General features: G+C 42.4%; 2 protein-coding genes across 2 annotated transcripts in view; both read left to right on the top strand.

Annotated features, from left to right (window-relative positions):
* Positions 1 to 842: 842 nt before the first annotated feature.
* Positions 843 to 9,035, top strand: LOC111664137 (uncharacterized). Its single transcript, XM_023418611.2, has 8 exons — positions 843 to 1,304; positions 2,140 to 2,252; positions 3,386 to 3,489; positions 4,925 to 5,099; positions 5,182 to 5,290; positions 6,510 to 6,595; positions 7,328 to 7,398; positions 7,647 to 9,035. Exons 1-8 carry the CDS (start codon positions 843 to 845, stop codon positions 8,948 to 8,950), a joined length of 2,424 nt encoding a protein of 807 aa, XP_023274379.1. The 3' UTR covers positions 8,951 to 9,035.
* Positions 9,036 to 11,844: 2,809 nt separating this feature from the next.
* The window catches only part of LOC111664168 (aldehyde dehydrogenase 2 family member), a 14,840-nt gene continuing 1,472 nt past the window's right edge, over positions 11,845 to 25,212 (top strand). Inside the window, exons 1-12 of the mRNA XM_023418656.2 lie at positions 11,845 to 12,033; positions 14,649 to 14,753; positions 15,210 to 15,350; positions 16,599 to 16,678; positions 17,567 to 17,678; positions 18,678 to 18,806; positions 19,001 to 19,114; positions 20,651 to 20,753; positions 21,650 to 21,834; positions 22,119 to 22,283; positions 23,387 to 23,544; positions 24,629 to 24,743. Of these exons, the coding sequence (XP_023274424.1) occupies positions 11,917 to 12,033; positions 14,649 to 14,753; positions 15,210 to 15,350; positions 16,599 to 16,678; positions 17,567 to 17,678; positions 18,678 to 18,806; positions 19,001 to 19,114; positions 20,651 to 20,753; positions 21,650 to 21,834; positions 22,119 to 22,283; positions 23,387 to 23,544; positions 24,629 to 24,743 (1,524 nt within the window). The 5' untranslated portion in view covers positions 11,845 to 11,916. The remainder of the gene's footprint in view (positions 12,034 to 14,648; positions 14,754 to 15,209; positions 15,351 to 16,598; positions 16,679 to 17,566; positions 17,679 to 18,677; positions 18,807 to 19,000; positions 19,115 to 20,650; positions 20,754 to 21,649; positions 21,835 to 22,118; positions 22,284 to 23,386; positions 23,545 to 24,628; positions 24,744 to 25,212) is intronic.

The following is a 25,212-nucleotide window of genomic DNA, read 5'->3' on the forward strand; positions in this document are numbered from 1 at the left end:
CAAAGCTTGATTACACTTCAGTAATAACATCGTGATTGATCCTGTTAACAGAATACGTGTTGCATGGCTGATGGTGACTTTTATCAGTCACAGACTGGATACATTGATCTTATATTACAAATAGTTTTCATTAAGTACAAACAAGAAGCTCCCACATCAAGGTTAAACTACAAACGCTTTCATGATGATCACAGATGTCCATGTACAGCTATTGTAGACTGCCTACAAGGTCCAACTGATCGTCACCTGTTCTCTTCCATTTTTCTCACTCCTGCATGATTTAGATTTACTTTCAAAATGATTTAAACAACAACGGTTTAACCGAATCTATCGAATTTAAGATCAGTGCATATTTATACTCAAGTTTTTCATCACTGCATCTTCTGGTTTCCCAAAACTCGTACAGTCCATGACTTCAGCAAACACCTCCATGTGCGCTCATAGGACATCATCAGGTCAGGAAAGTGTTTATGTGTTGTTTGGCAACAGCCCAGTACCAGGCCAGTTGCGGAACTATTTAAGTTGGCGTAGCCAAATAAATAATGAAATAAACAAACAAATCATAATCTGTTGTTACGTATTACTCTTAACTAATATGGCCTCGTACCTACGACCGAATCACAGCTGTGCTGATATTTAGTACATCACAACCTTTTCTGTGATACTGATTAATTGTTAGTGACTGAGAAAAATAACCAGTAACAGCACTGTTGAATGAAGACTCTGCAGTGTGGACCTAATGGAATTAATAGGCAGCAGGTGTGATAATGACGTCATGAAAGCAGCCCAGACCAGACTCTCCACTGGTCGCCACTCGGAGGGCTCCAGCTCCTGTTCACATCATGCCGCTGTTAGCGTGGCTTCTTTGGACGTTGCTTTGCGGTTCACTAGGAAGTCCGGTTCAGCGAGCGACGTGGTCTGAGGGGTTACACTCGGTCTCGAGAAAACAGGATGGAGGCACGAGTCCCTCGTTCTACCACTTGCCCATGTTCCAGCACGCGCTGGGGCCGCTTGTGGCACGAGAGCTCTTCCGGCCGGTCCCTCACAAATGGCCGCTCCCCGCCGGACTGACCGCGTTGCTGTTACCCCCAGCGGAACAACAGCGGAGCGTCCAGGCGACCGGTGCACGCGCTGTGGAGGTCTGGTGTGGATACGATAAACTCTCTGTTCGCGTGGACCGCTTCCAGCTGCGCGCGTGGACCTTCCCGTCCCTGTTCCGACTGGGCACGTGCGAAGCCAGCAGGGTCAGCCCGCGCTACCTGTACTTCCACTACAGACTGACGGAATGCGGCGGAGACTCTAAGGTAGTTCACCACCCAGCTTCACCTGCACGTTACAAACGCACACATTCACAAACTTCCTATGTCCAGTCATTATAGATAATAGATAATTAAATCACAATTAAAATCACAAACAGGGACTGGTTCCACAAAGGTATACTTTGATAGTGGCTTAGATATACCAAATAGTCAGGCTTCAGATAGACGTCTAAATTTATCTGTTGCACAAAGCAGTTTAGTTCTTGACGACAAAAAAGTTCTCGACTATTTTAAATTTACATCCATGATCTTAAACCGGATTTTGGTACAATGAATTCTGGGTAAATCAGGACTTTTTCAATATTAAAAAAATGGCCGACTGCTGAGCCACATCCAACAGCTCAGCTCCATTCAGAACTGCCCTATTGAACTGATAGCAACAAACTATATATGATAGTGTGAAACCTACAGATACATAAACTGATATGATGGTGAAGTGATTAATAGTTTATGTGAACGTAATTTCATCAGGTTTTAGTGCTATAGGGATGACGTATTTGTTATGATACTGACATAGTGTTCATTAGTGAAGATTATCCTGCTGAACAAAACGTGTCAGTGTCATAAACAGTCGTTTGTCAGAGTTTATTTTCTATAATGATCAAAAAGACAATGGAAAAATGCCATTGGCTTTTTATTTAGGGAACCAGGGTGATGCTAACTTCAGGGTTGGACTACAAAAATATGTCATCCCTGCAGCAAAGAAAGCAATATAATATAGCAAACAAAATCCAGACTTAAGGATCCAGCTTGATGAACAGTTTTAAATTTAGATGGATTGGAAAGTGAAATCATATTAAATCTACTTCCTGTGTCTCAGGTTGTTGGTGGTCAGCTGGTGTATACCTATTCACTGTGTTATACTCCACCTGCACAAGGCTACGTCATCAGAGTTGTACCTCTAAACCTTCCCATCCACTGCAATTACAACAGGTAATTATTAACACCTCCATCCACTGTCTGTCAGGGTTTTCAGCAGCATTTATCTAAGTATGCTTATTTCAGAATCAGGTTGGTCTGCCATCAGTGAGACTGTACCTATAAATGTGTGTTAGGAGATGAGAAGGCTTCAACAGGAGTGTGAATAGGGGATTCATTCAGAAGTTTTTTACTGGACTTAAGTCAAATTTATTGCATTAGGGGACAAATCTACCTGCAGCCACTGAAAAGAAACTTTTCGATGGCAGCCATCGAGTGACAAAACAGGAAGTGACGTCTTGCGGGGCCAGCGGGAAGTGTTCGTGTTTCAGAATTTGGAACTAACTTGAAAAACATACTACTACTTCAGTAGTGTTGTGGCGAGCTTGTGCATGAAGTCATTGTACCTTGCCTGTTGTATCTGTTGTGTCAGAGGTTGCATTTGGTTGTCTCTTAATTGACCCGGTCTTAATCCACCGGTCCATGATATTGACCGTTTTCTGTGTTTGATAGATAGCAAGCTGATAATTGGTGAAATTTAGCACAGTCCCTGGGGCAGGCTAACTGTTAGCTTCATCCACATTTCATTTCAAATGTCAGCTGATCTTTTCAAATGGAAATCGTAAAACATAAACTTAACTGGCGAATCTGTGTGGGTAGACAGTCACAGAACGGTCTGTCCAACAACACTGTAAAACAACCAAATCAAACATTAATGTTTTAAGCTGATTTAATATTGAAAACAACACATGTACACAACTTGTTAGCAGGCTCTGTGGTGACTCAGATAGTTTGAGAGACAATAAATTTAACACAATATTTTAACAAACCTACTCAAAGTCCACAAGGGATTGCTAGACCTCTCTATGAGAGAAGCTGTCCTAAAGCTACAATATGTTATGGCTGTGAATGTGTTCATTAAACAGCTGGATACTAGTGTTCTTATTTGACATTGATTGGGTTAGGGTGTGTTTATTCCATCCCATCACTTCAACCACTGACAATCTGTTTGCAGTCAGGGAGCAGATATTTCATTATTGTGGATTAGGTCACTGAGTTGTTCCTTCTGATCTGATGTGTTAAAACTTGTCTCTGTGTGAGTGTCTGGAATGACGTGGTAAAAAACACAAATTTTTGTCCTGTCCCAGATTTCATTACTCGTACCAAGTTGGCTTCAGACCTCAAGTTCAGCACACAACCTTTATGAAGACCATCAGGAGTAAACACGGCTTCAGCCTCACTGTCTGTAACGGTAACACACCTGCAGCATCTGAGACAGACTTCTGTGTCACTATTTGTTCACTATTCACTATTTGTTTGATGTATTAACTGAATAATCTGACAGGATCTGTTTAAAACTGCCATCACATCTAGAATCTAATATTTGAAGTTTAACTTTAAAATGGACACTCATGTTGTTTTTGAACTGAACAGTGACTTCCAGCTTTCTAATGTGAAACGTGTTGAGTCTACAGTGAATACAGTTATTAACCCGTCTAATACTAATTAACACAAACTGTAGGTTTTGTCAGCCTGAAGTCATTAACTTGGAACACTGTGACCTGTGTGTGTTTTCTGTGTGGGTCCAAGATGAACTGAGATCTGTAGATATGAACACATCCCTGCAGGCAGCTGCCACTGACGTCATTAGATGTTGATATTTGGTTGAATGTAGGTTGTGACGTCAGGTGACCAAAATTCAATGTCAGGACGTCGTCCGACACCAACATCAGTCCGACAAATAGGACAGATGACAGCTGACGATGATGATGTGCTTGTTTGAAGTTGTGGTGTTAAGCAGAGGTGGGGACCTGAGTCACATGACTTCACTCAAGTCAGACTTAAGTCACAAATTTGAGGACTTGAGACTTGCTGGACCAACACGGATAAAAGACTGACTTTTTTCTCCAACTCTGCTGTTTTTTTAAAGATAAATGTACTTTAATGTCACACATTCATCTTTCTGGCTCTACAGGATTAAAATGGAGGCCCCGCTCTTTATTTACCTGTTGCCATTATGAGTCATTGAATCGGAGCTCCATTGATTATGGCTTTTTATACTCCACATGCACACGCTTAACACTGAGTGAACAGAGTCAGAGTTGATTGAACGGACTCAGGTCAGCTGTTCTGAGTTTCCATCCCAGAGTTCATCAACTCAGAGTTCAGGGTTAGAGTCAGAGTTTGTTAAACCTGCTTTCTGGAATAGACCCCTGATCAGTTCAAGACTTTTTCTTACAAATAAACAGACACAGGTGAAAACAAATCCTCCTTGGTGGAGGTAATAATAATTATAAGACTAATAATAATAATAATAGTAGCAGTGGGAGGCTGCAGTCACAGATCTGGTCAGATACAAAATGTTCAAACAGCTGCAAGAGTTTTCATTAATGGCGAAAGTAAAACTAACTGACTGATGTGCAAACTGGAGCTGATGATCAGGATTTCATATATCTTGATTCTCACCACCGTAACTTGGGACTTGAAGGTTGAGACTTCAGACTTTCTTGTGAGCTGCACGTGGGACCTCCTCCCACCTCTGGTGTTAAAGTAAAGTAACCAAGATCTGACGTCTTCCAAACGTTTAATGCCATCTGGGCATATAAAATACCAACATGCAGATGAGGGATTTACTTTGGTGTGTGTGTGTGTGTGTGTGTGTGTGTGTGTGTGTGTGTGTTTAACAGCCCAGTGGGAGCCCCTCCCTCCAGGCCACTGGTTCTTTCTAGGGGAGCCAGTGAATTTTGTGGCCCAGACAGGCGCTCTGTTGGCTGGGGAGAGGCTTTATGTGGACTCCTGCTACGCCACACGCTCCACTGACCCAAACAGCACGCCCAGAGTGGATATTATCACTAACGATGGGTGTGGTTCTTGTAAGATCGCAGTCATACGAACTGGTTTGTTACTTTTCATGTCTTAAGAGTTTGTACTCTGATTTCTGCAGCTGCATGATGGACAGCAGGAGGGAGGGCAGCAGCTCCAGGTTCCTGTCAGCAGGGGGCAGTGTGCTAAGGTTCTCTGTGGACGCCTTTCTCTTCAGTGCAGTCACACAAGTAAGATCAAAATCATTTTTTAAATATCCTAAAAAAAACCTGAAGTCCCTGATCACCCTGAAGTGTTTTAGCTTTTTAATTTAGTTAAATCCTCATTAGCCACTGTATTGTAACAGTGGCTACTCTGTCATATCATTCACATTCACAATAAGGCTCACAATACACAACAACCAACACCAAATCAAAACCTATCAAATACATATGATATGACATTTAATTATTTCATTTTTTTAACAACTGAGAAACTTCACAATTCAATCTGCTGAGTCACAGAAGAAAGAAGTTACTGTGGTTGAGCAGACCTCAGTCTGAAATCTGTTGAGCTGTGGAGGAAATTACCTGAGGTCACAAAACCTCATGAACTCACAAAAACCACATGTGCCTGTGAAACTACTGAAGTCGCATCGAAACAGAAGACGCATGTTTCAATGTGTCTCTAGAGCTTCAAACGAAGTGAATGAGTGAATATTTTGTAAACCACAAGTGCAAATGATAAAGAGATATAGAGATTACCTGGTGGATTTAAAATGCAGCAGTGTGCTGAACTGCTCCTGACTGTGTCAGAAGGAGCACAGGTTCAGGTAAACCTGATGAACTTACCTCAAGATCTACTCAAGTCTGCAGCAGCTGTATTTCTTACCCTTCACTAATGAAATCATTGAAATGACGTCAGACATAATATTGAACATGTTGACATTTCATCAATATAAACATAAGTTGTTTGATTCTTTCATATGATTGTGAAGCACTTTGTGACTAGTGTCTGTGAAAAGTGCTGAATACATAAACTCTGCTTGCTTGCTAATAGTAGTATTAGTGTGTGTATGCAGTATTAGTAAAATGATTTTGTTTTGAGGACTTCATTACGCTGACTGGACAGAGCAACAAACCCTTTTCAAACCACGGCTTTAAGCTGAACCTCAGACTCAGTGACCTCTTGTGGTTATTAATTGAAGCCTGCAGAACAGAGCAGCAGCTTTAGACTTAACCACAGTTTTAGACTCCACCAAAACTTTAAACTGCGTTTACGTTGATAACGGATCAAACAGAGGCTCCATTTGTCAGGTCAATATCAAAAGTTCATATCATTTAGTCACAAACAGTGTTTGATAGGTTGTATACTATTTAACCTGCTGTGTGTGTGTGTGTGTGTGTGTGTGTGTGTGTGTGTGTGTGTGTGTGTTTTTGTGTGTGTGTTTTTGTGTGTTTGTGTTTGCAGGTCCTGTACCTTCACTGTTCAATGTCAGTTGGTCTCTCTGCTTCCTTCACTGCAAAGTCCTGCAACTACAACCAGGCTGCTGGCAGGTAAGAAACAGAGTTACTGAGTCGGCCTTTTCTACAAGTAAAACACGCCTGCTAGAAAGATAAGATGATAAAATCAGATGAAAACAAATAAAGAAAAAGACTTTTTATCTCAATTTTAAAGAGCAGATCTGGTTCATCTGCACAACTGGGGGGTGGCTGAGGGGTTAAGACACAGACTATGTGAAAGGAAAGTCAACTTTTAATTTATTTATTTAGTTATTTACTGAGATCAGTTTAGTCTTTGTCACTGAGTTGTGCCTTGAATTAAAGTTATAATCTGTAACTTTTCCACATTAAAATGTCTAAAAACAATTAGACCTATGTTTTATATGTTGTTGAGTTGTGTTCTTAGATTTTCCCAAATGTTTCCATCAATTCTCAAACCAGAGAAATCTGTGATTTTAATCGTGGTAATGCTCTGTGTCATCTGGTCACCTGTCAATGACATCATATCCTCTAATCATGTGTTAGTGTTGTTTGTCTGACAGAAGCTCAACACTGACTTCTATCCAGTTATAAGCTGCAGGTCAAAACCTCATGAACCACTGACACTGAAGGAATCCAAACCAGGAGACACTGACGACAACAACTCCCATGATCCCACACTACTTTATGAAGTTACCCAATGTTGTGTGTTACTGTTTTGATAGAGAGACCCCTTGAGGCAGAAGTTAGACTGTGTTTTTACATCATATGTACTAATGGTGAAGACGGCTTTGTTCTCATGTGTAGGTGGGAGGAGCTGGAAGCCCCGCCCTCAGTCTGCTCCTGCTGTGACTCCATATGCACCGACGCACAGGACTGTAAGTTCTTCTCTAAACCACAGCAGCTGAGAAGTAAACACATGACAATAACAATAAATGATACAACAGTAACACTCATTATTAGCGGTGGAGGATTGTATTATAAACATAGTTCTGTAATACAGATTCTGGTACAATCCTCTCAGTCCATGAATTCATTTACAGGAAAATAGAAAATACCATCATTGTTTTATAAAAAAGAAAAAACGTGCATCGCTATCACTATTTCTCATCTCTTTTCTCCTCAGCTGTCAAAAACACTGTGAGCAGTCCGGGCTGGCTCATTGGACACAGGGGTGAGGAGAGACCAAGGACTTTTCAAGCAGAGGAGGGAAGAGAGTGGCCGGACCAGGAAGAGAAGAAGGAAGAACGACTGGATGAGCTCTTAAAGAAAGTCCAGACTTTCGACCACGAGGAGAAAAAAGAGGAGTCAGTTTCTGAGAAGCTGTCAGTGCTCCCGGCTGAGAAAGAGGAGACGAGGCATGATGCTGCAGGCTTCCTAATAGAGGAAGAGGAGGAAGAGGAGGAGGCAGGCGGCCAGCTGAGTGATGACATCATCATGTCAGACCAGACCACACCTGGGGGAAATGAGACGGCCGGGGAGGGGGTACCTGGTACAGAAACTGGTTCTGACAGTGGTTTATCCACTAACTCTTCCAGCTTTATCACTACAACAAACTCCAGCTTCATTGAATATGATCATACACGTCGTCATGGTTCTGCTGCCAATGTTTCCAAAGCTGTAAACCCCATCGTTCACCTCTGTCCTGACGGTGATGAGATGAGCTGCAGTGACACTAACAGTGGTAGTAAAAGTGCTGCAAGTGGTTCTGCTGTGAGTCCAGAGAGCTTTACCCCCTTTAATGCAAGAGCTTCAGGTGGTTCCAGTAGATCTGGTTCTGTTCAGGATTCAAGGGTCCACGAGGGTCTGGAGACATTAGCTGGGACACAGTCTTCCACCAGTAAGTCTGGATTTGATCCCCCTGGTTTTCTTGAGGTCATGAAGGCAGGACAGAGCCGGCTGGAGTCTGAGGAGCTGGACCCGCTCCTGAGGTCAGAACTGTTCAAGTCTGCTCAGAAATCAGTGGACACCAAGTCTGACAGGATGCCAGGACAAGGTGTTTCTGTGAACAGTAAAGGAGCAGATGGAGATGATGATGATATTATGCTTCACAGTCTACAGATCAGAGGGTTAGAATCAGACCAGTCTGCTCACGCAGCTGGGCTCTGGGACCTGGTCTCTGTAGAAGAGTCTGGTTCTGACTCTGGATTTGCAGAAGGTGAAGCTCTTCATCTGAGTCCGTTTACTGGAGCAGTGAAGACAAAGGAAGAAGCACAGGGATTCACTGACAGCGTGATGAGGCATCACCATGTCAGACCTGGTTCTGCTAGTTCAGAGCACCATGAAAACACTGTTCACTCTGCTGTGGTGATGGTGACGTCCACCCTGCAGGGCTCAGACAGCAGCCAGGTGGCTGACAGGGAATGGGCCGAGGTGGTGCCAGGACAGAGGTCTGGGTTTGAGGTGGAGCTGAGACACCAGCTGATGTAGGACTTCTCTGGATGAACAGGGTTGATGTTCCCACAAACATCTCATCGAATCAACAGCCCACCAATAAACTCCTTTAATGAATCTCTTCTAATTCCATGTGTATTCATCCTAACCCTAGTCATGTCGTCCACAAACCGCACAGGTAAAACACGTCCGACTCTCACTCACAAAAACCGAGTGTGATCATCTCCAGGGTTGTTGTATTAGGTAACACTGGGGTTGTCCAGGTGCCGAGTTCTTCAGGTATTTTGAAGTAGAGGAGGGGCAGAAAGGGCTCATTCTGACCTGAATTCTTACACGCAGCATCAGAGGGAGGAAGTGAGGCCTAAAACTACGTCACACTCTCTGGGTCTTATTTTCTGCATTTTGAAATCCCTTTCTGTTGATCTCAAGAATTTGAATAAAAACCTGGACCCAGAGCAGACACTCAGGAGAACCTCATCTGGCCTGGAGAACCTGGTGTTCACTTGCTGTTGCCTAGTTTTCACTAATACTTCAGCTGGAGTACTAGATTTTATTCAGTCATTGCGCATAATACAGTAAATATAAACTCATATACAGACAGAGAGAAACACAAAAAACAAAGTCAGTGGTCTATGTATTAAGTAGTGACTGAACAGATTCAGATCGAAGCAAAATGCTTCTATATACCTGCCTACATTCTTATCAATTTAAGTTGGCCACCAAAAAGAAAAAAGAAATATCTCTGTAAACCACTCTTTTTAAAACCAAAAGCACATTACACATTCTTATGCCTCCGTGCCGGCGACAGAACCAGAGCCATATTGTTTTCGCCTATCTGTCCGTCCATACATCCCATTCTCACGGACACGATATCTCAGTAATGCTTCGGTAGAGCTGCTTCAAATCTGGCACAAACATTCACTAGGACTCAAGTATGAACTCATTCGATTTTGGTGGTCAAAGGTCACTGTGACTTCACAAAACAAGATTTTGGCCATAACTCTCAAACAAATTGACACATTTTAACTCGAATGTCTACAGGGATAAGATTAAGTGATGATATTTTATATCCAAAAGGTCAAAGGTCATTTTCACTGTGACATCAATGTTCTGCAAAAACATCTGGTCATTACTCAACACTGTAGCTCAGGAAGGAGTGTGTGACCCTATTTCCTGAATAACCCAGTAAAAGTTTAATTATTTAATTATGTATTTCCACAAGGTAAACGTAAATAGTACTTTTACTAAGAGTGAAATAAATGTATTTTGAATAAATACTCTAAAATGTTACAAAAAATATGCTTATGTTTTAGCATATTTATTAAACGTAAGCATATATTTATTACCAATTTATTTAAAGTGCTTTAATACACTTGTAATACGAATGTTAGGAGTATGAATGTACTATATAGCACTTCTTTCTGACCTGGGCTGAGAGCGAACTTGTAGCAATAAGTGCAAATGTTTTTTCTACTGAGACCAGAAGTAGGTAAGACGTGTCTGAGACAATCTTATGAACTGACAGCACAGTGTGGTCTCTCTCTTCCTAAAAGTCAATCTAGCTCACCCAGCAAGGTTGTCACAAGGAACTGGTTGAAATGGGACCTCATAAGGCCAAGACCATGGCTGGACATTGTAGAGGAAATATACTTAATGGAAAAACTGTCTTTTCACCTGAGAACTAGAGCAGACTCCTTCCAACAAAAATGGAAGAAATGGCCTTCACAGACCCCAGTCTTATCAGACTAATCAAACTTGTTCCCCTCCACTGCAGGATATCAGTCGTTTCTGTTTCAGAGAATATGGCAAATAGTATAAACTTGTGTAATTATAAGGCAGCGTGTCCGGGCCTCGTCCTCGTCCTCGTCCTCTGGCACAGGCCAAACCAACCCTCAGGCCATTGGGAAACGTCCTGGTGCTACCATTTCCGGGTGCTCCTGGTTGCGATGTCAACCCTTAACTCAACAATAATGTCAATACTAAAATGACATAGAACATAATAATAAAATCCAATAATCAAATGATATCATTTTTCTTTATTATTGATTATTGATTAGACACGTGACAGCAGCTACAGGACGCTCCAATAAAGCCAATCACAGCATCTCCTCTCATCAATCACAGATAGTTTAATGAGTCGGGAACCTTTCCTCCAGAGAGTGTCCTGCCTTTCAGCCTTCATGCTCCAGGCTTTATCACAGTGAGTGAACTGTGTGAGTGGATTGTAAAGTCCACCAGGTGGAGCTCTTTCACCAGACGCATCTGGCTCTCAAAAGCAAAATGTCAAAAATAAAAGTCTTAAAGTTTGAAATGTGTAGTAAGTGATTCATGACATGTTTTGAGCTGTGTGATCAGAAAACACTGTTGTTACTCTGCTTGGACAGGATTTCTTTTGTCTTTAGAATGACCTTTTAGGTGATTTTAAGTAAAGATGTGTGCATCTATGTTTTACTTCTGCCATCCTGTCATATTATCAGTAGTCAGAACTATTGTGTGTGTGTATATATAAACATAATGAAACAATAAGAAACATGCATAAAAGACAAATTGAGAAAATCAACCACAGTACAGTAAAACTGAGAAAAAGATTCCTGATTACTTATGCTCAGATTCCTCTTTACAGAGTACACCATACAATTTGACAGATTTATTTTGTATATTGAATATATAAGCCTATATATATTATTATTATTTCTTTAGTATTTACAAGATCAAGAATATTATTATACATTATACCTAAAAATTGGGAGTTACTTTTATTATTCTGCATTTATGTATGTGAAATTTACCCTATAGGATCAACACATTTACAATGAATTCAATGTCACATTTATCATGTTCAGCCGCCTGCACCAACTGTCATTGATACCGATGTGTTTCGACGTAGAGTGATGACGTAGCGGGTATGGGCGGGGCTTGAGGCCCAGCTCTGCCCCCCTAGGCTACTCGTTGAGCCTCGGCCTGGACTATACGCAGACCGTTTGTGTGCAGGAAGAGGCATCATGCTCCAGACCGTGTTTTCTCGGGCCCTGCCCAGACTGAGTCGACTGTCGGTGTGTCACTACTCTGCTGCCGCCATCCCAGCACCCAGCACCCAGCCCGAGGTCCACTACAACAAGGTATAGCCTTAGTTAGCCATGCTCATTTCAAGTGCATGACATGGTGTTGGATATTGGCCAACTGCGTAATCAACAAGTGTGTGTGAGTGAGTGAGTGAGTGAGTGAGTGAGTGCGTGCGTGCGTGCGTGGACACACTGCTGTGACTGAAGGGTTCACCGCTGCAGAACAGTGACTGTGCTCGTTTGCTTTGGTTTGCTTGGGCTCCTGTTAACGGAAAGAGGAGCCTCTGGTTTGCAGAGAGCCGCCTGCAGCACGGGGCAGAGCGAGGGAACTTTAGCCAACTGCACAGCCTGTCTACACTGAGGGATCCGGCTTCCTGTTGTGAAATCCTTACAGGGAGAGATAAGTTTCACGTGGTGGGGTGAGGTTACATAATCATTAACAGTGCGTCCTTGTGATTTTAATGGAATAATGAACCAGCTCAGCTGCAGGGTCTTTTTACAGGAAGGTGACAAAGTAAAGGAAAACCTGATTAAATGAGTGGAGAGTGCAGATGCTTGTTAATATCCCATCATGCTCTGTGGCAGGTATATAAACATTGATGAGACCCACTTCGTTTTGATTCTGTATCAAGATGAAAAGTGACTTTACAGTGGGGTCATTGTTGGAGCTTCAGTTACAGAGGTGATCAACTCTCTGGCGTTTCCATAGTAACAGTGACTGAAGTGACATCTGCATTTAGCTCTATGGGAAAGACTTCAGTAAACAGGGTCAGACTTTTGATGACTGTGACTGAGGATGTCAGTGCAGGATGTGATCACACTGAGTCACCAACAGTCGTCCACGGTTACACACAGAGGGAAGTTACAGTAGAGCTGCAGTGATAAACCTTTATCCTATGATGAAACACGTCTGACTGATGGGAGGGGCCTCTTCAGGATGACAAGTGTCTCCATCGACAGGTCACAGAGGTCACTGATGGTCTGATGAGGATTAAGATGATCAAATGCAGTGACATTCACGATCTCCACATCTCAGTCCATTTGTATCATGGGAGATGTTGGAGACACGTGTTAGACAGCGCTCTGCACCATTATCATATAAACAAATGGGGGAATATGTTTATGAAGAATGGAGTTCATCGTCCTGCAGAGTTCAGGGAATTGCTTCTATTTCTGAAACTCACACTCGTCTCCACACATTCACAGCAGTACACACACTGATCTGCTGACTTCGCAGCAGCTGCTGGAACAGTTGTGGGTTCTGGTCTTGCTCCAGAGCACTTCAGTGGTGGTAATGAGAGAGATGCCCGCACAGATTCAAGCTTTTGACCTGGAGTTTGAACTGAGGAGAAACCCTAATGTGTCTCTGAGCGATGACTGTGGTTTTTTTTTTTTGTTTGTTTTTCAGCTGAAGGATTTTTGGTGACACTTTGCAGCCTGCTCTCAAAGAGCGTAACGAGTCACTTCACCTGAATTACAATCACAAAAACACCTTTTCTCAGTTGCCTCTGGTTGTATCTGACCACATGGATATATGAGGTTTCTTTTTCCAGGTTGTCCAAACTCAAACCTAAGAAACAGCCGCTCAAATCATTTTCAGTAGACAGTTGTTTCCAGCCCGTGTGGATGTGTCCTGAGTGATGTGACACTGTCTCTGCTGTGATGATGTTACTGTTGAATCTTCTAAGTGTCATTTTTCAGTGTTCTGAGCTTCAGAAATGAAACACCATCCATCTCCATTGTACTGAGCTAAACCACTAATGGTTTTTTTTATGTGAACTGACTTTAAATATTATCATCTGTAGCACATTAAATAGTCTCTGTAACCATCATTATAATTATAAGCAATTATTATACTCAGAATATTTCCTTATTTCCTTTATGTATCAGGTTTGTTGTGGATCATTGTTGTTGTAGTTGTATCAGTACAGTATCACACACAGTAAACCTGGCTCAGCTCTCTAATAGCACTTCATTAAAAACATCCCTGAACCACAGGACAGCAGGAAGTGTCAATGCAACACTGACCTCCCTCCTCATGTGGCCACAGCTCAGACAGTTATAAAATCATAAAACTGTATTGATCTGCAGGACATTTACATGTCACAGTTTTACATGAAACAGACAAAAGAGGAAATATGTGATTTCTTATTCTTAAAAAAAAGAAATTCAAACATTCTTTTTAACATTTTTTCTTTATGGTGATATATATAATAATCTAGAATCACCTCCTCGTGGTTGTCTGCCTCCTCCACTCAGACTAGTTTCAGGTTACATCCCTGTTTATCCAGAGTCACAGAAAATATGAAGCATTTGTGTGAAATTTTGTCATAAGTAATGGCGTTTTGTGTGTGTTTTGTGAGGTCACACTAAGCCTCATTAAGACTCTCCGGTCCCAGTAAATGAAGTTCAGAGGAAAACAGGACTTTACAATACAGTGATTGTGTTTTTGCCTCAGTTTCACCATCAATGAAATTCTTCTTCTTTCTTCTCTCTATAACTTGTGGCACAGACGGTGTTTTTATACAAACTGACTGTTTAAGGGAGAGTCTTCATCCATTCATGGCTAACTGTGGGAGTGGAAATGAGGCTCGTGCACAATGAGTGAGATTTATAAAGTGGAAGTGAATACAAGGTTTGTGTTGGTGTAAATTTTCCTTCTTATTTTCCAGCTGTTCATCAACAACCAGTGGCAGGATGCAACAAGCGGGAAAACCTTCCCTACCATCAACCCAGCAACCGGGGAGGTTATCTGTCAAGTTGCAGAGGCTGATGAGGTGAGGGGGGGGGGGCATTCACTGCAACTGGAAGATAACATTACACTACAATTGAGCATAAGAGGTCCAACTAAAGTGCAAAAAGACAGTTTCTCCTTAAGATCCATCCCACTGCCCCTGAGTGACCAGTTCCTCTAAAGCTTAAGTGTTGATCGTCCTCATCAGTGTCTTGCAGAGACAGTCATGTGTGTCAGATGGCACGTGTCTTTTCACACTCAGAGACATGTCTTTCTTGTTGAACAAACTCCCAAACAAACATCCACAGGGGAAGTTTCCCCAAAAAACCTCAGCAAGAGATTGAGATTATTGGTGTTGATTCGAATCAACAGAGGAGGAGGGGATCATGCTTTTATACAGTTGAATGTTTATTTTCCTGAGACCTATTTTCCCACAGGACTGTTCCTTTAAAAGCACAGACTCACCAGGTTAACCATGTCATTGTGTTCATGTCTCCAGGCAGATGTAGACAAGGCGGTCAAAGCAGCACGTAACGCCTTCAGGTTGGGGTCACCATGGCGACGGATGGATGCCTCTCATCGCGGCCTGCTACTCACCCGACTGGCTGATGCCATTGAGAGGGATTCTGCATACCTCGCTGTGAGTCATCATTAAAAGTCAGAGCACAACCAATCAGGTCTTTAGCTGCTCAACCTGGTGTATTCACATGACCACACACACCTGTTTTACTTTGATGCTCAGATCAAATCAGATCATAGTTTCCAATACTGACGATCCAGGATTAAATGTTCTACTTTTGTTATTATAGTCTTACTTTGTTTTGGTTGTTTTCTTTTTGCACATCATGTGGAGAATAAGTCCTAAAGAACAGAACAGACTTGTGTGAAGGTGGAGCTGCATGTAAAGCTCCCAGAAGAAGATATATTTGTGGTTTTAAGAACCAAAAACCATCTCAGTGTAGTTTTACATCTCCTCTCTCAGGCTTCTCTCTGGAGCTCTAGTAACAACAGGTCAGTGAGCCAATCAGGGGAGAGGAGGCTCTGAGCCTCTCTTCTGATTGGCTGACTGTTTTCTGAGTGATTTAATAAAAAATATAGCAGATTTCAGTTAAAACACTCAGAGAAACCAAATCCTGCAAGGTTGGATGGTGGGTCCAGGTGGGCGGGGCTGAGAGCGATGAATGCTTTATTGTGACATCACAAAGTTACAGAAGTCCTGAAGGCTGGTTTTAAGGCTCAGTTTCTGAATACAGGCTGTGTGCATTTCTCTGTGGACTGAGGCTTTGATACTTTCACAGTATTAATATAGAACCTAGACCTGATCTATAATCAAACAACACATGCCAGAGACCTTTATCCTATATGGACCTTTAACAAAACACTGTTATTGCACAAAGAAAAAGGCGCGGCTGAAATGTGTGTTTGATTTCCCCTGTGTTGAGCTGAGACAGTCAGAGCTGAATTAAAAGAGCAGTATGATGTTTTTGTGCTGGAATAATGAAACAGAATTAAAGCACAAGGTGATAACGATCAGACAAAATCACCAGAATTAAGAAAATTTTGGAGGACTGAAGGGAATTCTGACATTTGGCTCAGATGTGTCTGTGTGAACAGGTCTGTTTGAACCAGTATACACATTTGTCTTACTTATAATCACATGATTATTATGTTTTCTCTGAGTTATTGTTGTGTTGAAGCGTGTCGTCTTTTCTGAACTAACCCACATTCGCAAGTTGTAGCTCGTAGGACTTATGATGGATGAATTATGATATAATATAATGTCTCTTCTTCTGCTTCTTATTAACAGTAACATTTTGTATATTACCTTGATGGACACACATCGTATCATGTTGTTGTAAAATGTAAAGCTGATGTGTTGTTGCCACAGGAGCTGGAGACCCTGGACAACGGGAAGCCTTACGCTGTTTCCTACACCGTGGATCTGCCCAACGTGGTCAAATGTCTCAGGTAGCAAACACTCAGCACAGTTTCATGGTATTTTGTTTGTTTTTTGGGCATTTTTTGCCTTTATTATAGCTGCAGTGAAAGAGAGACAGTTGTGTTTTTGTCTAATGTCTGGAGGAAAAGGGACTTCCCTCTGGAAGTGTCTCCATCTCCACACAGGATCTCTGGAGCTCAGTGACCGTCAGGTTCCTGGTCTCCTCTCTGACCATCAGTGTTGGGGAGTGGTGAACTACACGTAATTAAACCAGTAGTTTAGCTTTAGTTTACATGTTGCAGTAACTTGCTAGTTCAGCTACATTCATATGTTCATATTGATTCAAGATTTTTTTTTTTTTCTGCCATTTTTGGGCCCTAAAAGGAAAGGAATGATTTTTGTTTTAAAATTGCTTCTCTTTTTCATCCTGACTTCATGGTCAATGGTCACACAGCTACAGCGTCATCATAGATAAACCTCCTGAATCTCGACCTGAGGAAGAATCACCACGGCCATCCTGAGCCAGTTAACAGCTGTGTCCCAATTCAGGGGCACAAATCAGACGGTCTGGTCTACGGAGGACTTTTGCTTTGTGTCACCAGCTGTGCTCGCCATGACTGTTGTGTCACAAAGCATGGCTCCTGTTGCCTAGCAACAACCTGGACAACAAAACTTATTTTTACTAAAACTTGAGGTTTTAGGCTCTTGGGTTTAACAGTTGTACTTTTTAATATATTTCCAAAAAAAATCCAAAATTCTGTTTTTGATTTGTCATAGTGGGCAGTGAGTATAGATGGATGAGGGAAAAATTACATAAGGATATTTGAAACAGTGACGAGGTCTGATACTTCCTGAATGCTCTGTAGCTCTGAAGCTGTTGTAATGACACATGTTAAAAGCAGCTGTGTTGTGTTCAGGTACTACGCTGGCTGGGCTGACAAATGGGAGGGAAAGACCATCCCCATCGATGGAGATTACTTCTGCTACACTAGACATGAACCCATCGGAGTGTGTGGACAGATCATACCGGTGAGGGGGGGGGGGGGGGGGGGGGCTCCATTTACCCCAGCAGAAAATGTTTGTCTTTAGGATAATTCAACAGTTACAAGAGTTTATGAAGAGTGCAACAATAAAAAGAAATATCTGAGTTTAAAATAAATGGCTGCGGTCTCTAAAAAGTCTTTCCCTTGTCTTTGATCTCTCCATAACAACGATGAACTTACACAGCTTCATATGTCAGACTGGCTCATTGTTGTTGTGTGTAACCCACTGAAATACAACCAGAGTTCACACTGGGGCACAGATGGACGAGGAGAGGAGGGGTCGTTTAAGGTCATGTCATTCTAAACCAGAGGGTCTGGGAAACCTTCCAGTTCACAGGCAAAGATAGAAGATTGAGTCAGAGAGAGAGGTGGAGAGACAGCCACAAGGTAACAGTAGGAAAACAATGTTCACGTTACTAAGTCATCCACCGAGATCAGCTCACGTCCTGCAGCCTCTGTTTGTTATCAGCAGAGGTGTTAAAGTTCTTATTGTCAGTGTAATGACAGACGTCACTTTACTTCTTAACTCAGAAAAATGGAAAACCTTTCCTCTGACTGTTGTGTGGCTCCTGTGTTGTGAGACTGATGCTACAGTTTGTGATCTGTTACTAAAATGAGTAAAGAAACAGGATATAATAATAACAACTTTCCAAACATGGTGCTGCAGCTGAACAGAGGTGACCTCTGACCTCTGACCTGTGACCTGTGAATCTGCAAAACAGGAAGCGCTTGAGTTTGTCTGTAACACAGAGTTCAACAGAAGTGAGACAGAGAATATTTATTGGATGGAAGTGTAATATGGACTTTACTCCTCCTCTCCTCCTTTGTCCTCTTCCATCCTCTCTCTCCTCCCCTCTCCTCCCTTCTGTCTCCTCTCTCTTCATCTGCTCCTCTCCTCCTCTCTCCTCCTCTCTGTCTCCTCTCTCTTCATCTGCTCCTCTCCTCCTCTCTCCTCCTCTCTCCTCCTCTCTCCTCCTCTCTGCAGTGGAACTTCCCTCTGCTGATGCAGGCCTGGAAACTGGGCCCAGCTCTGGCGACAGGTAACACAGTGGTGATGAAGGTTGCAGAGCAGACTCCGCTCACAGCTCTCTACGTGGCCAGTCTCATTAAAGAGGTACTTTGTTTTATTCACACTTCCTGAGGGTGAACAATATTTATTTTTTAACTTATTATTGTTTTGTCTTAACTGTGACGGCTCAGACTTCATGGTGGACGGTTTGGAGGGAGGGGAGATGTTTCATGTTTCAAAATCATTAAAGATCCGTGATACAAAATAAAGATGAAGGATTGACGTGGGTGTGTTTGCAGGTGGGCTTCCCTGAAGGGGTTGTGAACATCCTGCCTGGCATGGGGCCGTCAGCTGGCGCTGCCATTGCAAAGAACATGGACGTTGACAAGGTGGCCTTCACTGGCTCTACAGAGGTAGGACAGTCAGACATGATGCACTGATTCAACCTGCCAGAGCTGACGAGTTCAGGTGGAGGTTAACGCTACATCTTATAAAAGACACACACATGAACACAAACTGTGTGATGGAGCTTCAGTGATGAGTTCAGGGACTCTCCAGGGAGGAGGCTTGGCCGTTTAAGTGTCTGTCAGTTTGTTGACATGGGATCAGCTGTAGGCGACATGCAGTGATAGAAGCTCTTCTGATAACAGAGCAAACTTTTCCAACAAACAGGAAATATGTTGCCATGGATACAGTGAGTTAAACTGTGGGCTTCAGCTTGAGCCCCCGTTCTTTTTGGCTCATGTTTTGGGAAATGAAGTGAACTGAATCATCTATTGTAAGTTTATTTAAAGTTTATTTAAATTAATTTTTTTAATTCTTTTTTTCTGGTTTCTAAGCAGGTTTCTGGAGGTTTATTTGCAGTGGTGTCTTCATGTCTGTGTGTTCAGGTCTGACTGAATCATGACTCAGATTTTGGTCTGGTGTGAGTTTCACACGTTTTGGATGTTGATAATGGATGACTTGTTAAACGATCTTATTGATCTTTTTGTTTTGGAGATTTGAGAGTTTTGATGTTTTGAGTCGACGTGTGAATAAATGGAACCAGTGATATAAGACATGAGGAGACAGACAGACAAGTTTTTCTGTTTTCACTCTGACTTTGTAGATGAAGTGTGACACTAACGGAAACATGTTAACAAGTGAGTTCCTGATTGGTTTCCTGCACACACTCAGGGTGTTTGAGTCTCTCCTCAAATGTCAACTCAGCATGGTGACATGACCTGTAGTAGCCTGGCTACTGTCATATCTGTTTACAGGTTAACAGTCCACAGACCTCATGGCTCACTGATTTCAATCGGACTGTAGTGATATAAGAGACATGCACTGAGAGGGAGCGGGCTTTTAGTGAGAGCAGTTTTTACAGCACACATGTCTGAGCACTTCAGAGGTCAGAGGTCAGGATCAGGGTTACTGATAACTGATGCAACAATCGTCACAGGCCAGAGTCCACACTTCAGTCCAGTCCAGGTTTCTGAAGGACCTGATCTTCTCCCTGCAGCTTCACACACTTGGAGTGGTTTTGCACTTATTTATTCACATGCACTAGTATTTTTAAAGGAGTGCACGGCCCAGCCCCAGATTACATCTCTGAATTACTGTGTGTCTTTAGAGAAGAGTGATGATTCCCCTGTAGGTCACAGCAAAGAGAAAACACACAGAAAAGAAAAGAAAAGAGAAACTAACATGTCTAAAAATAATCCTGCTTTCACTGCTGATTATTGTCAGACAATAATAACATCCAGACTAACTGCAGCCCTCCATGACACTTCTATACAGAATAAGTTTCTACAGCTGCTATCAAACAATCAGTCTGACTCATTACCACCTGTAACTTACATGTCCTCTTGAATAAGCTGTAGTTGTATTTTTACTAACTTCTCCATCTATGAAATAATTCCATCTGACGTGAAGCTGCCACCACCTCTGTCTGTCTCTCTCTGAGTCAGGTGGGTCATCTAATCCAGCAGGCGTCAGGCGGCAGTAACCTGAAGAAGGTCACTCTGGAGCTGGGAGGGAAGAGCCCTAACATCATCCTGTCTGACGCCAACAGTATGTTCTCTGTCTGCAACATGCTGTATATTATACAGCCAAAGTCATGTTCTAATCAAGTCTGGATTATCATCCTTACACAGCTGGTTCAGTGTGGGGCCACTGGGTGGTGGTAGTTTAAGTGTATGTTTGTTTGGGAATCAGCTAAAGCACAACATCCACTGACATGATGCAGGCCTGTACGGGAGGGGGGGCGGGGTTTAATAGAGGCTGTAACTCTTATATGAATATTGCTCCTTACGAAGTCTGAGCTTTTTATTTAAATGTCACAAGTCTTTCTTAAATGTTTGAATCGCTGTTTGCCTCGGTCTGGCTCTGTGTGTAATGAAAGTGTAGAGACATGTAGAGATCAGTCGGTGCAGAACAAGCCTCAACCTCGTGCTAAAAACTGCAGTTCCTCTAATGACCACTAGAGCCTGGCTCCAAAAAGTCAATCTCCATAGACTCCCATGTTAAAATGTCCAACTTTACAGCAGAAATAAACATGTTTTGGTCTCTGTATCTAATTTTTAGGGGTGAACTTTGATATAACTCACCTATTTACAGTTTATTAAGGCTGAAACTTCTGCATAATTGAGGGCGTGGCCTCTTTGAGTGTTAGGTGGGTGCACGTATGCTTGCCACAAAGTAGCATTCATCAAAGTCTCAGCTCCACACACGCCCCACCTCTTTGTCCGTTTTGTTTTAGCTGGGAGTTAGTGGCGGAGTCAGGAACTGCAAAGATGGGGAGGGTTGAGCAGCTCACTCCGAGCTTCAAAACCACTTTTCAGAAACCTGTGGGTGATATCACAGAGGCTACGTCCATCTCAGTCTGCAGAAAAAAGCTCAAATTTACTTTCAACTGCTCAGTTCTTGACTTCTTCTTTGAGTATGTTCCTTGTCTCTGTCTCTTCCAGTGGAAGACGCAGTGGAACAGTCGCACTTCGCTCTGTTCTTCAACCAGGGTCAGTGCTGCTGCGCCGGCTCTCGGACCTACGTCCAGGCTGACATCTACGATGAGTTTGTGGAGCGGAGCGTGGAGCGAGCTAAGAGACGAGTGGTGGGAAACCCCTTTGACTTAAAGACCGAGCAGGGACCGCAGGTAACACACACACACACACACACACACACACACACATAAACACACACATAAACACTATCAAAAACACATGACCTCCCTGAAGTCTCACACATCACATATCCCTACACTGTTATGAATATATTGTGTTTATATCAGGGCCAGGACTAAAAAGATCAATGACTAATATTTTATTGATTTTGCATTTAGGGACAAACAATAATGAAAAAACCTTTAAAGCAAGAAAAAGAGAAAAACAATATATGCCGCCGATGTCGATGCCGCTCCCTGTGTGATCACCTGTCCAGGTGGACCAGGAGCAGTTCAACAAGATTCTGGGCTACATCAGCAGCGGGAAGAGAGAGGGAGCCAAGCTGATGTGTGGAGGAGGAGTGGCTGCAGACAGAGGATACTTCATCCAGCCCACTGTGTTCGGAGACGTCCAGGACGACATGACCATCGCCAGGGAGGAGGTGGGGCAGTACTGAACTCTACTGAGAAATAAAGTGAAATAGACATTGTTATAAATATATTTGATCATTGTTGCTATATATACTGTATATATTTTCTTTTTAGGAATCCATTTACTGTGTCATCATTACACTGAACACAGCAAGGTGTCAGCGTTCATCGCCATCATGTAATAGATAATCTGACGCCAATGAAAAATGTACAAAATCAAAACATTTTTTTTATTCTAAATGTTCACGTTAGTAGGATTCTAAAAATATAAATGAACATGAAAAAAAATGTAACTTTTAAAATAAAAATTATAAAGAACCATAAAAACCTAAATAAAAAGTTAAATAACTTTAGCGCTGGGGTTGCCACCCGTCCCGTATAATACGGGATCGTCCCGTATTTGAAAATAAAATGCTGCATCCTGTATTGAACAGATATGGGATGCGATTTGTCCCGTATTTTCATTCATGTTATGTCCTCAAAGTGCTGTGAATAATCATCTCCTCTCCCTCTCAGTGAACAAGTGAAGGAACAAGTGAAGGAAGTTGATTAAACACTTCTACTTATTGTCCTAAACGTCAGAAATGTGAGAATATCAGGAGGGAGTTCCTCATCTCAGATATTTGATTAAAACCAGCTCTGATGTCATCTTGTGGCGCCACTAGTGACAAATTGTGTGACCATCAGTAATTGGGGGATTGGGATCACCTATTTTCTCTTGTGGTTTGTTTCCTGCAGGTGTGTGATGAAAGAGGTGGAGGAGAGAATGTAAAGATGTCTGTTGTGTTTATTAAAGGACCAATGTGAAGGATTTAGTGACATCTAGTGGTGAGGTTGCAGATTGCAACCAGCTGAATACCCCTCCCCTCCCCCTTTCAAACATGTAGGAGAACCTACAGTGGCCTTCAGGTAGAAACAGTGTGTGGTTTGTCCATTCTGATCTTCTGTAAACATGGCGACATCCAAGAAAACACAACAATCTTAATGTCAGGTGATTATTCATTCATGAAAACATGAATAGATCCCATAAACCCTGAACACTGGTCCTTTTAAACGGTTTTCTCATGTGTCTTACGTTGATTTTTTTTCTCGTCTGTCATGTTTCCTCTTGCAGATCTTTGGTCCAGTGATGCAGATCCTGAAGTTTAAAAATCTGGAGGAGGTGGTGACGCGAGCCAATGACACTAAATATGGTCTAGCAGCCGCTGTGTTCACTAAGGACATCGATAAAGCCCACTACGTCTCCAATGGGCTGCGTGCCGGCACAGTCTGGTGAGAGTTAGTGATTGATGCTTTTTGTTTGTGTAGTTCTGGCCTGTTTCACTCCCCACTGTCGCTGCTCACATCTGAGGTTTGTGTGACAAGTTACAATTTACAACTGAAAAAAAAAGAATTACAGATGAGATGAAGGAGTCGCTCTGCTGCAGGCTGCTGTGGTGCATTCACACGGATGGATGAGAGTGTACATCTAGACAGAGGTTTTTCAGACTCATCCAGGTGGTTGTTTGACTGTCAGAGGAAAGATCATACTGTGTAAAAACCTGCAGCAGCTGTTAACAGCAATAAGGAGAGATTTTATGATGGTGTCTGGATACCTGATAACGGAGGCTTTACACAGTGCTGCAGGGATGATGTGTTCTTGTAGTCCAACCCTGAAGTTATCATCACGCTGGTTCCCTCCATAAAAAGCCAGTGGGATTTTTCCATTGTCTTTTGGATTATTACAGGAAATAAACAAGAGTTTATGACACTGACAGGTTTTGTTCAGCAGGATCATCTTCACTAATGAACACCACTTCATGATGTTTGAAGCCTAAATACAATCAGCAGAAGTAAAAAGCTAATGTTAGACTATAAACCAACTACACCACGGTCACATGACTTCAACATCACCACCACTAAACTTTTAGCTCTGACCTGCTACAAAAGCCTTTCCTCTTCCAAAGTGAGTAACAGTTTGTATAAACACAAGGAGGCTGTGAAGGTGAACTGGTGAGTAGATCAGTTTTCATGTTCACTGTGATGACGTTTAACGTCCCGACAACCTCTGCAGTCTCATTTACACTCATTAGTAACCGGTCTTTTTTAAGAGACGTAAAAGCTTAAAGAAACCAGGACTGAACTCAGAACTGAGGTATTTTATATAAAACGTGAAAATGACTTGAGCTTGTGTTAACACAGACCTTATTTCAGTGACCGAACCAAAAACACATTCAACAACCCAGAGACTAATGTCTGGGTTTTAGGACTCATTCCTGCATAACTGTTTATTAATGTTATCTTTGTGTGTGTGTGTGTGTGTGTGTGTGTGTGTGTGTGTGTGTGTGTGTGTGTGTGTGCGCGTCTGCGTCTGCAGGATTAACTGTTATGACGTGTTTGGGGCCCAGGCTCCGTTTGGAGGTTACAAGGCCTCAGGTAACGGCAGAGAACTGGGAGAGTACGGTCTAGACAACTACACAGAAGTCAAGACGGTAAAAACTTCAAATATACACACGTACAGTTCATTCAGAAAGTCTTCAGACCCCGTCACTGTTTCACATGTTCTTATCTTACAGCGTTACACCACCATGACAACATGAAAACAGAATTTTAGATATGTTTGCAATAATAGCCTGTTATTAGGCAATTGTACCAGTACCGGTCCATAGCCTGGTGGTTGGGGACCACTGTATTAAAAAGTAAAGTATTCAGACACTTCAGGTTCCTCCATCTCTCTGGATCATCTCTGAGATGTTTCTACACCTTGGCTGGAGTCCACCTGTGGTAAACTCAGCTGATTGGACATGATGTGTAAAGACACACACCTGTCTATATCAGGTCTCACAGCTGACAATCATCAGAGCAGAAACCATGAGGAGGAAGGAGCCGCTGCAGAGCTCAGAGACAGGACTGTGTCCAGGCTCCAAAACATTTCTGCTGCATTGAAGGTTCCTGAGAAGA

The sequence above is a fragment of the Seriola lalandi genome, unplaced genomic scaffold, assembly GCF_002814215.2.
Source record: "Seriola lalandi dorsalis isolate HSWRI2012SDOR001 ecotype SW California unplaced genomic scaffold, Sedor1 jcf7180002054583, whole genome shotgun sequence".
Classification (NCBI taxonomy): domain Eukaryota; kingdom Metazoa; phylum Chordata; class Actinopteri; order Carangiformes; family Carangidae; genus Seriola; species Seriola lalandi.

Excerpts from the sequence above, each read along its gene's own strand:
- LOC111664137 (XM_023418611.2), top strand. The coding sequence starts at position 843 with ATGCCGCTGTTAGCGTGGCTTCTTTGGACGTTGCTTTGCGGTTCACTA. Across the intron at positions 2,253-3,385 it reads ATCCACTGCAATTACAACAG|ATTTCATTACTCGTACCAAG; the intron begins GTAATTATTAAC and ends GTCCTGTCCCAG. Across the intron at positions 6,596-7,327 it reads TACAACCAGGCTGCTGGCAG|GTGGGAGGAGCTGGAAGCCC; the intron begins GTAAGAAACAGA and ends TCTCATGTGTAG.